This window comes from Chelon labrosus, assembly GCF_963514085.1.
Source record: "Chelon labrosus genome assembly, chromosome: 5".
Lineage (NCBI taxonomy): Eukaryota > Metazoa > Chordata > Actinopteri > Mugiliformes > Mugilidae > Chelon > Chelon labrosus.
In genome coordinates, this window is record NC_140341.1 from 10676803 (window position 1) to 10689506 (window position 12704).

Here is a 12704-nt window from a genome sequence, read left to right on the forward strand (position 1 = left end):
TAGCAATGACACTCCTTGATGGCAGCAGCCATCCCCAGCAGGATGCAGCCTGACACAGGCACACAACTCAAAAAACATGACCTGGCCTCCAAATTCACTAGATCCCAAACTGATCAAGTATCTCTGGGATGATCCATGGAGACCCCTCCCTTCAACCCATAGGATCCAAAGGCCTCCCATTAACAAAATTCTGTTGCCAGATACCACAGGACACCCTCAGAAGGCCCATGTCCATTCTCTGATGAGTCACAACTGTTTTGGAGGCACAAGGGAGACCTATTCAATATTAGGAAGGTGGTTTTAATGTTATGCCTGATCCGTGTACTTTCATACCAACTGAGTTCAGCTTGTCACAGATTTATTTTTTCTGCTCCAGAAACAGCGCACCAACAAAAAGCGGTACAACTCACTCTGGGTGCTGTACTCGACGTCTTCCAAATTCGGCCTATCTGAAGAAAGTGGTCTTTTAGGTAGAGGGAACTGAAAGAGACAGGAGCTAGAATAGTTAGCTTCAGAAATAAGGTGGACTGAAAGGGTGAGAAAATAGCCGGTAGAAGAGAAAAACTTATTTTTTTTTGTAGTGAATTGTGCAGAGCTACTCTAGTGGATGCCCAGAATAAAAATATCCATTTAGAAAGGAGTATAATAGGTCCTCTGTAAGGAAGGGAAAAACAAGACACTCTGCACTGACACACTGGGTTGCACTATACACACACACAAAAAGAAATAGAAATTATCATGATTGGTCCCCAATGAAATTGCACTCAGGTTTTACTTATCAAATCCTTGGAGCTCCTTTTTTTTTTTTTTTTGGTTTTCAGATGAATAAACATGAAATATTACAAGGTCTGCGTATTTAGTTTTGCGTGTTTCTACTTAATTCAAAGCACACAAGGACCATAATTAACACTTCATCATCCCCATTCACTGTTTTAGTTTTTTGAAAAAACACTACATGAGAGCTTATTACTGTAAACTGATTTTTTTTTTTTTTTTTGCAGCAGCAGCAGCAGCAGGAAACATAACAATGCTTAGTTGTACCTTGCTAAAAACTCTAAAAAAAAAAGAAAAAGAATATAACGAGCATGACTACCCTCGCCATTTTATATTACAAGACAGCTGCCATGGTGCAGCTATGTGAAATGTCTGTATTTGACAGATTTCTTTTGTATTTCCGTGCCGGCTCACTGTTTTGGCGCCGTATAGGAGGCAGGGCATCTCCTCCGTTAAGTGTAGCATGAAATGTTGATCGTCCAGCAGATGCCATCATCCCTCTCGTCAGCCACCAGCCTGATTGCTTCCCATCGTTTAAGTGTGGAATCAAGCTGAAGTGCCCTGTCAAGACAGTAATACAGCTGTAGTGTAGGGGCTGTAAGTGGCGGATAATGAGACGGTTTTCCGCTGTTTTGCCAAAAAGGCCGTGCTTAGGTTCAAAATCAGCCCTGATGGAGAGGGAAGTGAGTCGGGGTAGGAGCACGAAGCCCGGTTAATCAGAAAAATGAATCGGCTTTATCAGTCTGTAAATTGCACCAGTGTATGTTTTAAAGACGGTTTCTGCTTTTAAAAAATTCAGCAAGAACAAGCGTTGTTAGGGGATAGTGCAGGGGACGAGTTCATTCTAACAGCTTGTCCTTTGTCCTCTTTCTTTCTTTCTTTCTTTCCTTCTTTGCTCCTGCAGTCGCCATGTACAGAGAGCCATCGTTGCATGATGTTGGAGAGACAGTGCCCAAGGCAGCGGTACCTCCCAGTAAAAGCACAAGTGAGCCAGCGGTGATGAACGGAGGTAAACCTGTCAGCAAGCCGGACAAACCCGCCACATAGCCACACTTGACCGGCGTCCGGTGTGCGTGCGTGTGTGTGTATATGTGCGTGCAGGGGAGGAATGTTACGGAGGCAGGGCTTTTTTTCCAACTAAGACTCCAGACCTTCTTTATTCTGTGGATCAGATCCAGGCGAACCTCCCGTCCTCTCTCTTCTCTTGCTCCTCCTCCTCCTCCTCCTCCTCCTCCTCATTCTCCGCCTTGTTACTCCCTTCCTCCAGCTGTCTCACGGGCGGATGGATCCCGAGGCGGCCGACTTTGTCCGGCACAGGAAGGAAGAGGACCTCTGATCATGGAATGCCTTTATATTCCTTTGAAACTGTGAGAATCCGTGTGAATAGCACGTGTTTCACAATGACGCTTGTGGTACTTTGCTTGATGAAGGTTCGCCCCAGCTCCCCCGCTCCCAAAAAAAAAAAAAAAAACACCCTCTCCCTCTCTATAATGCCCTGTTACAGCAGAGTCTGTGTACCTTCAGATCTATTTTCTATACCACAGTTCACCAGCTATGTTCTGGGATAGAGACTGTATAGCTAGAGTAAATATTTGGACTGTTGTCCTCTATTTTTTACGAGTATGATCCCCCTCTCCCTCTCTTTCTATCTCTAGTCACACACTTTTCTCTTTGTCAAGTAACCTAGAAAAGATACAAACATTTTGCAAGGGGGTTGTGTGATTTTCTAAGAAACACATCGAGACAGACGTGGCGTCAAAAGCAAAAGGCATACACGGAGATGAAAAGGTCCAAATTCTCTTATTGCCTACAACATGCACACACACTTGTAGACAGACACACAGAGTTTGTGTGGCGGAAAAAAATCAGAGACGTAGCTTTTTTTTTTTCTTTTTTCTTTTTTTACAGCCGATAAAAACACACTGGAGGCTGGCGGATAGCTCCTGCAATCATAGCTGATGAAGTGCTAATTACCACCACTGCAATCAATGTGAGAAGAGAAGCTCCCTACACACACACACACGAACACACACACACATCTCTAAGCAGATGTGCGTGTGGGTGGGAGAGCGCTGTAAGGAATGGTGTATACATATCACTATCTAAGTCCCACCAGCGGTTCAGTCCGCCTTCTCTGGTAAATAGAAAACCTGAAGTCTATTTTTCTTTAATCTTATTTCAGAGCGTGGGCTCTAGGAATATTTCTAGGCCTTGTAGGCCTCTGTCCCTCACTCACCGACTTCTTTGGACTACGAGGCAAGGCTTGTGGCTTTGACCCAGATGGTCTTATAACTGCAGCACTGGCAGCCATCTCACGGCAGTGTCTACTTAAAGCCAGAAAACAACATGGATGAAAACCAGTAGGTGACATTTATACTGGCTGCATCCCTATTCGGTTCAGCAAACTAAAGCATGGACAATATTGTGTTCTCTCTTCTTGCAGCAGTTATACAAGAGACGGCTTATATTGTAACATTTTCACTGTATAAAACTTAGGGAAAATGGCTATTAAAAATCTGAACTTTTTAAATGACTAGATATTATTATTATTATTATTATTATTAATATTATTATTATTATGAGAGGATTTGTCTTCTAGCTCAGCATGCAGAGTCCAGTACTGATCATCTTGGCCTATCACGTGCCTGTTTGGACCTTGATTCCCGGCATGCAAAAACAGGTTCCCAGTCCCCACTGGGCCAAAGGTGCCTCACCCCACCCGATACATCCATGTAGAGGACACGTAGCATTACTCACTGAAAAACCACACTCAGATGTATTCATTCTGAAATGACCAAAGTCTTTTTTTTCATCCCAAGAACTGATTCTTTAAAAAAAAAAAAAAAAAGAAGAAGAAGAAAACAAATCTGATTCTCTCTCCTCCGATTCAAGTCATTGAAGCTTTCACTGTGATAGCATTTGTCCTGTCCGAAGGAATCAACTCCGCTCAGACCCTATAAAAAGGTCTCGACTGATGTCATTTTGGAGAAGTACGTATACCTTGAAATAATCACATGCATGTATTTTTTATAAGGACCGAGGCATTGGGCATTGTTCTTCACCCTGTGTAAACCGAAGAGCACTGAAGTTCAGTGTGGGAGTTGAATGGGCATGTTATAGGTTATAGGCTACGGCACAACTCACGGCTATCCCCCCGAAGGTAACTCGCCGCACTTTGTTTTGCATCCTCATCACGACTGTTAGCGGTTTATCGAAGCCCTATCTGATCAGTACACTTATGAACGTTTGTCTTGCTTTAATGAATTCTTTTTTCCTGATATAGTTTATGTTAGGTAAGATGTAGAATATTACGTAGATTGTTGCTGCTGTACGCTGCTGCTAAAAGTGCAACTATGTTAAGAAATCGGTTTGGTTTTAATATAAGTTTCTGAGTTTATTGGGGTTATTACCATTTTTTCTTATCACAGCGCGTCGAAGCACATTAGTTAGACATCGATATTTTGTCTGTACAAAGCTGTTAATGCTGTAACAAAAATGGCGTACTATAGACACACACACACACACACAGGAGCTGGAAACCACTGTAGTTGTATATGGGGCTGATTTTCTACCCTCGTTACAGCCAGTCATCGTCCACTACTCCCTCAAACTCTACATGCTGGGCTGGTTACTGCAGTCCGGGTTTAACTGGCTCCTCCGAGGCTAACTTTATTTTTGTAAATGACCAGTGTGTAAATGTACACTTATGTTTGGGTCTCTGTAGCCACCATTTTTTAAATTTTTTTATTTTGTTGTTGTTGTCCCCATTTCTCTCGGGTCGTGCGTGATGTCGTCTCCATATCCCGATCACTTGCTTTGTTCCCTCCCCCGACCCCTCCACAAGAATATTCCGGCGCCTTTGTTTCTCCGTCGCTTCCGTTTTTTTTTCTTGTTTTGTACGTTGTCCCATCTGTTGCATGGGGAGAGGATGGCATCGATGAACTGCATGTAGTAGGCTATGTCTATCAAGAACTGTTGGTATGTACCGCTAATTTTACATATATGCAACGAGTTTGTCTACACTATAAAGTTTGTGTTTGTTGTATAACACATATACAACACGTTGAATTCAAAAAAAAAAAGAAGAAAAAATATTTATATAAAGGTGTACTGTAACGTCAGTAACATACTTAATGCAATATAGTGTGCAGTATATTATTGCACCTGTCATTTCTGATGGGACAAAGAAAACGTACGGAGGGGGTTTGGCTAGTTTAAGCATGAAAAAGGCCAAAGCAGAATTTACATTAAATTTTCTTTGTGACTTCTTATCGGTCCTCTTTTCAAGTGGTGACTGAGCTCTTGTGTCAATGCAGCTCTCATCCCCTGATACCACCTTTTGAAGTGACATGGACATCCAGCATGCCACAACTGAACTATTTATGCCCTTCTCTTAGTTTTATTTATTTGGGTTTTTTTTCACTTAGAACTATATCACTGCTAGGACAGTTTAGATTATTACGTGGCGGATTGTTTGGTTTGATTTCCCGGTGGAGAAGAAGAATAGGCACTATTAAAATGATTTATTTTCAAAATATATATAAATATATATACCATTGCAAGTATGCCCATTGGAGTTATGTCATGTTATAACAGATTTGTAACCATGTATGATTAAGGTCTTCGCATTGTTTTCCATGCAAAATGTTGTCATGCGGCACATTTAATGTTTTATTATTAAAAAGAAATAAAAACCTCAAAGAGAAACCTTTGCCTGGAGATTTTCGAGTTGACTTTTCAGGCCGGCCTGGGACCGACACAACGCTTGTGTCATCTTCCACAGTGTTCCAGAAACTTCACCTCAGTGTTCAAGCTCGTGGAAGTTTGTGAAATAGTCACGAAAATTGGTTGAAGGAATTTGCATCCCTGGACGTGAATATACCTTTTTTTTTAATAAGACAGGGAAGACATTTAAAAATAGGGGTGTCAAACATAAGGCCTGGGGCCCAAAACTGACCCACCACAGGCTCCAATTTGGCCCGTGATGTAGAAAACGATATAGAAAACATTAAGTGCAAAGTTTTCTATATGGCGTCTATTCTCACACTGTTTTAGTAAGAGTAGCCACCCATATAACTTTGGTGTCATTTGGAGTCGCATATATCCATATAGTGGGAGTGACTGGGGCACCGAAACGCAGCCTCTAAATAACGCATTATCTGCTGCAAAACTTGTTCATTTCACCAATATTTTGTAAAGATACGCTAGTGCTATTCCCCATTGAGTCCGGTATATATGCGCTGCGCTCTAAATATCCTCCGATCAACTCCAAATGACACCAAAGTTATATGGGTGAGTAAACGATCATATTTCAGGCCAGAAATAAGGTCCAGGTTGTAAAAAAACGGTAATCCCTCTTTAAGATCAACTTGGGCTTTATGTGGCCCCGAACTAAAATGTGTTTGACGCCCCTGACCCCTGTTTTACGGCGTCCACAAAGCAATTGACGACAAAACAGCCACTATTTCATAAACTGGACTGAGACGGGGCTGCTTTTAAAAGATTAAAGATAAATTCAACTAAAATAAAGTTGTGCTCTGTGTCACAGATAAAAATAAAAATAAAAAAATGCCGCTTTACCACTACAACCACAGTCAACTGATGAAATTTTGAGACTATTTCACAGACTGCTGTGGGACTGTGTTGCACTAATTTATCAAGTTTTCCTTTTTTTCAGCATTTGTCATGTACCTGCATCCTATTACATGTAGCCACCTGAAATATATGAGCATTCCTACACTATATATATATGTATATATATATATTAAAACAAAATCATACATAAAGCTGTTTTTAAAACATAAATGTTTACATATAATACATTTTAAACAGAAAAGGGTATGGTTGTTTCTTTTCCCCGCTACAGAACCCAGTTTCAATAATGATTATTTGTAGCCAGCACAATAAAAAACAAAAAAATACAAAACGAATGCTGTTAATTATACGCAGAATCTTGTCCATGTTCACTCTTCTTCCTCCCCCCGTGGTTTCCGGGCTGGGGTGTTTAACCAGCTTGGTCGGGACTGGCCGGCTCCTGATCCCTCCGGGCTCGCAGGCCTCTAGTCTCTAACCTCATTGTCCCGTCCTCCTCAGTACTCCTCTCCCACCCAGATTTCACAAGCGTTCCCTGTCCAGCCGTCCCAGCACTCACAGTTGCCACAATTGCACAGCCCATTCCCTGTGAGGAGATGTGAGAAGAAAAGCTGTGAATTAAAAGAGCTGTGCCATCATGCCTGACCTTTAACAAGGTTCCTCTTTTCACACCCTGCCTCCCCGGGTGCAGCTCTCTGGTGGTTTTCCATTACTTTTGGCCAGACAGCAGAGGAGGTTTAACTACGGTACTAGAGAAAACTCTTTATACTACTCAGATATTCATCTAAATTCACCCCCAAATCAGCATTTCCTCCAATCTGTGATTGTAATACGACAAAGTGAAACTGTAAACTGGTTTATAACCACTTTTATTGACAGTATGTATGCTCAGTAGAAAATATTGACGTTAAAAGTCTCAGGTAGGAAGTAAGGGTGGAGGAGTGTGATACATTGGATTTCAATATAATAGATTGGAGTTACATCTCCTTCAACCAGTAGGGGAATCAGATAACCAACACTAACTCATATTGGTTGATTTGTGATTGACATATTTCTTTTATAAAGACACCCTGTTATAATCCAAGACCCCTCTCCACAAACTCACTAATCTGTTGGACGGAGATGCTCGGGTTAGAAAAGAGGACTCCTGCTGGCCTCTTGTCACACAGTTGAAAAGGCATATCTGTTGCAAAGTATCTCTGTGGGGGGTGAAGCAGGAGGAGTCCGTGGAGAGAGCTAATGGAGGTTATTGAGATGAACAAGTAGAAACAGAGCGGGGTAAGTGAAACAGGAAGATGGAGATGCCATAGAGTGGGACTGAGCACGTGGTTTATCTTAGAAATAGCTGGGCGGCTGGTTGATCTGCTTAGTGTGGACACTTCCACTCAGTGAAATATAAGGTTGGTGGATTTATTATTCTCCTCTCATTGTCAGTAAACTCTAAATCATCCAATGCTTTGTCTCAGTATTTTAATCCTGCATCCTTTCTTGAGTCAGTTTGTACCCCGCTGAAGAAGTAAATCTTAAAAACCAAGCATTTGTGGGAGGACTGCAGATTAGTGCACATTTGTAGGTACAGTATGGAGTGTATAAACTATAGTGCGCATGTTCATAGTCATAGGAACGCATGAACATGGACATATAGCTCAGTTATGAGTTAGGTTTTTGACAATAATTTAATATCAGAGGAATATCCTATATCAGGTTTGGACAAGACATTCGGTGCCGGCGATTATCTTAAGACTTTCTTGACATTAAAGGTCCCACATTATACTCCCTTTGAGCGGTGTCTTTTAAAGTTTCAACTCAAAATTCAGCACAGATATTTTGTTCTATCCAGAAGACAGTATACGTCAGATATTGCTGAGCCAAATGGGCTGTCTACGTGTCTGTAGCTTTAAATGCAAATTAGCTGCTCTTTTTTTTTTTAAATTCAATTTTATCTATGCTGCATCAGTAACAACACATACATAACCAGGAGCCTGCAAGCACTCCCCTTTAACAGGAAGAAACCTTGAGCAGGACTTAGATCATGTGGTGGTTTAAGGCCTTGTAGAGAGACAGAATAAAGAGGGAGATAGTGAGAAGAGAGCAGCAGAATAAAGCTGGCCTTGTCTATAGGAAGGCTGTCTATTTTCTGCTGAATACCCTAGCAGAAACAAAGCAGGAGAACCAATATGGCTGCAAGGAAAACATTGGAGGTCAACCAGGGACGGAGCTGTCTCCTTATGAGACTGTAAAAGGCTGCAAACCTGACTCATTCTGTCTGAATCACTGAGACGGGAAAGAAACAAGGGATGGACTTCTCTCATGTTTCATGGGTTTCAGACTCATTCTCATGATTATAAATAAAGTCGATTCTACTCTCCTTATTAAAGGGAAAATTAAAGGGTAACTACTGTTTTTTCACAACCTGGACCTTATTTCTGGCATAAAATACGATCGTTTACTCACCCATATAACTTTTGTGTAATTTGTAGTCAACCGGGAGTTATATAGATGCGTATATCCATATAGTGGGAGTGAATGGGGCACCGAAACGCAGCCTCTAAATAACGCATTAGCTGCCACGAAACTGGTTCATTTCACCAATATTTTGTTATCGTATGCTAGTGCTATTCCCCGTTGAGTCCGGAGTTACCTGTTATCATCATCCGGGGTCTTTAGATTAACCTACTAACCTCTGACCTGGATGACGTCATCTCTGATCGCCGCGCGGACCCGCAATGGTCGGCTTGTTTACCTGTAATTTGCTACTGCTGTGGCTCGTCCACAACCTCAGAATTGGAAAAATATTCAGCCTTGTTGCAAAAAACTAGCAGTAGCAAATTACAGGTAAACAAGCCGACCGTTGCAGGTATGCGCAGCGCACAGTGATGACATCATCCAGGTCAGAAGACATCATCCGGGGTCTGCAGGTCAATCAACAGACCCCAAATGATAACAACAGGTAACTCTGGACTCAACAGGGAATAGAACTAGCGTACGATAACAAAATATTGATGAAATGAATGAGTTTCGTGGCAGATATTTAGAAGCTGCGTTTCGGTGCCCCATTCACTCTCACTATATGGATATACGCAGATCTAAATATCTCCCTATTGACTACAAATGACACGAAAATTATATGGGTGAGTAAATGATCATATTTTATGCCAGAAATAAGGTCCAGGTTGTAAAAAAACAGTAGGTCCCCTTTAAGAATATGATCATCTCAATGTTTTGCTGATGTTTTGCTTTCTTGTTTTTCAGCATTTAGATCAGCTCCTCTGTTTCATTAGGAACTTATTCAAATTAATGTTGTGAATCTGGTGCATACAGGAAAACTGAAACCTCGAGTGATTTCTGCTAATTAACGAAACCTGCCAACGATAAAACACGGAGCAGTGTTGACATCCATTTGTTTCTGCAGACAGCTGAACAGACCTCTCTCTCTTTTTTGTTTTTTTGTGTCTCTTTCTTGACATGAAATGATCACATTCGGTGCATGAAATTAACCAGCGAGCATTCCTAATATGCTAAATTTTCCACATCACTCATGGGTTGTATGCGTAATGAGAATCTACAGCTTTGAAGGGGTCCATGAAATCTCTGCATACATAGTAATTTCTTGGCAAACTTGTAAAACAAATTTATATATTTTTTTTTATATAATTTCCATGTGGGGGGAAAAAATGACTCAATTATTGCTATCAAGCAGCAGTGATGTTTATCTTGATCTGGGACATTTAACACATTAAAACATGTTGCAGTACGTTTTCTTTGTTTGCTTCCTGTCTTCAAAGATTTTATTTTATTTTTTTTAATGAACATTGGTCTGCATTAAGGTTGACATTTGGAGTCACAAAGTCCTGACGGGAAACTCTCCTTTGCAGCCATCCAGATTTTGACAGGCCCCGGGCGAAAACAATTATGAGCTCTTCCATTATCAGTGGGGAGAATATAGCTCCTGTGGATAAATGGCCGCATGCAATAGAGGTATGTCTCATCTCAATTAATTTTTTTACTGTTTTGTGACTCTCAGCCATTGCTGTTCTTGTTAGTGGGACTTTTCTAATAACAAAAAAATAACATACTGTGTATAAAATGCATTTAAAGTCTCAGAAGTAAAAGTACTTATTGGGCTTAATGGCCCATGTGGCAGGTTGATGTGTAGCTATTTTATAGCTGCTTCATCAGATGCTTCTATCCATGTTTTATATGCCTTATATACACCGATCAGGCATAACATTATGACCACCTTCCTAATATTGTGTAGGTCTCCCTTGCGCCTCCAAAACAGTTGTGAATCATCAGAGAATGGACATAGGCCTTCTCAGGGTGTCCTGTGGTGTCTGGCAACAGGATGTTGTTAGTAGGGACCTTTGGGTGCTATGGGTTGAGGGGGAGGATCCTCTGTGGATCATCCCACAGACAGTGTTGCCAAGTCCGCTTATTAGAAGCGACTTTGGGCTTGTTTTTCTGTAGAGTCGGTTACAAATATTGGTAGTCGCGGGTCGCGTTTTTTTTTGGGCTTGTTTCTAAAGTGTAATTGCTTATTTGGAGTTGTTCCCAGCTCCATGATACGATGTCAAGCAGATATTTTCTATATGTTATTCAAACGTAGGGGTTTGTCTTGCCTGAAGCAGAGTTTTCCCCCACCCGCACCCTACTTCTAATTGGCTCTGACCCAGATGGCAATGAGTACTAGCCAATCAGAGGCAGAGCAGGGCAATCCCCCCCCCCCCCCCCCCCCCCCCCCGATAGGAAAATGTCAGTGAGTAACGTTTAATTGAAAATACGCGCGAATGATGGTGGACGTTAGGAGAGTTTTCAAGGTGTCCGTCCCCACGGATTCTAAAACTGTGCACACAGTTTATTAATTTTTCTTGTTCTTGTTTTCACAGGCCTGGTTGCTTATTTGTCTCGCAAGATCTGGCAACACTGTCCACTGACACATGATCAGTTTGGAATCTAGTGAATTTAAAGGCCAGGTCAACACCTTGTGCTGTTCTTCATGTTTTTTGAGTTGTGTTCGTGTGTCAGGCTGCATCCTGCTGGGGATGGCTGCTGCCATCAAGGAGTGTCATTGCTATGGGGTGGGGGTGTCTGGTCTGGTCTAGGTGGGGGCTACATGTCTAAGAAATATCCACATGAATGCTAGATCCAAAAGTTTCCTCGCAGAACACTGAATTGTCACAAGATGGTCAATGTTATTCACTTCTCCTGTCAGTGGTCATAATGTTATGCCTGATTGGTGTATAGTATGCATCTAAAATTGCTTATAAGAAATATGAACTCTAAACAATGTGCGATTGAGAAGCAAAACTGTACAAATCTACTGGTTTGGTCCTTAGAGGCTGAACTCGACAGGATAATCATAGTAATGTATGTTCATTTGTAAACAGGATTCTTATTGGTGACCACATTCACAACCAATAAGTGCGCCCAGTTTACATATATGGTCAATGTTTTTTTACTTCACCTGTCATAATGATATGCTTGATCGGTGTAGAGTTTGCATGTTTCTTCCTTTGCCTGGTGGGTCATATCTGCATGCTCCGTCTGCTTCCCAACCCAGTTCAAAGAAGTGTACATGTTAGTTTAGTTAGTGATTCTAATGTAGGTGTACGTGTTAGTGTGACTGGTCATGGTCATGGACTGGTGGTCTGTCCACATTGCCCAATTCCAGCTGGGAAAACCTCCAGCCCCCATGTGACCCTCTGTAGTATTTAGTATTCAGTATTCTGTAGTATAAGCGTTTATAGATGATGATGGATGGACATTTTAACTGTAAAATAGGAATATGTTAGCTTAAATAATTGAAATATTGTTGAATAAATGTACAGATTTTAGTTTTAGGAATCTGAAATTCTATTCGACTAGTTAGAAAATCACAATCTTTTATCCATGGCAATGTTTTATTCAAATTTGTTTAATATAAATTAAGCACGGCTGCACTCAGGGCAGTGTTATGATACCGGTGCTCTTTTATTTCCTGACTGCCTAATAAATCACAGAGCATTACACTGCTGAGGTACTGAGGTCTCTTTCAGGTCAGCTACATTCTGGATCAGGTCCAATTATCATTTGTGTCACTTCGCATAAGGTCCCTCGCTTCCCGAAACGTCTCCGCGTTTCATTACCTGTGCAGATGAGGCCGTCGTGTTTATCACACTCTCGGTCGTCACACTCGCAGTGATCTCCAGACAGCCACCAATCTTGGGGGGAGCAGATACACTGGCCGCAGTGACAGGAACCTGCAATAAACAAATATTTTTTTTTAAGTAACAACACTTTTTGTGCAATTATGTTTTAATTTCTCTTTAATATCACCCTTTTGTTTGTATTATTTCCTG

The 12704-nt window shown here is 41.4% G+C and overlaps 2 protein-coding genes across 3 annotated transcripts in view; one reads left to right on the plus strand and one right to left on the minus strand.

Moving 5' to 3' along the window:
- The window catches only part of fgf14 (fibroblast growth factor 14), a 99739-nt gene extending 97913 nt beyond the window's left edge, over positions 1-1826 (plus strand). For both annotated transcript variants that reach the window (XM_084545105.1, XM_084545106.1), the window contains exon 5: positions 1679-1826. In XM_084545105.1, the coding sequence (XP_084401231.1) occupies positions 1679-1821 (143 nt within the window). In that variant the 3' untranslated portion in view covers positions 1822-1826. The remainder of the gene's footprint in view (positions 1-1678) is intronic.
- Positions 1827-6063: 4237 nt separating this feature from the next.
- The window catches only part of itgbl1 (integrin, beta-like 1), a 49706-nt gene continuing 43065 nt past the window's right edge, over positions 6064-12704 (minus strand). Inside the window, exons 10-11 of the mRNA XM_084544401.1 lie at positions 12492-12605; positions 6064-6952 (exon numbers count right to left, since the gene is read on the minus strand). Of these exons, the coding sequence (XP_084400527.1) occupies positions 6864-6952; positions 12492-12605 (203 nt within the window). The 3' untranslated portion in view covers positions 6064-6863. The remainder of the gene's footprint in view (positions 6953-12491; positions 12606-12704) is intronic.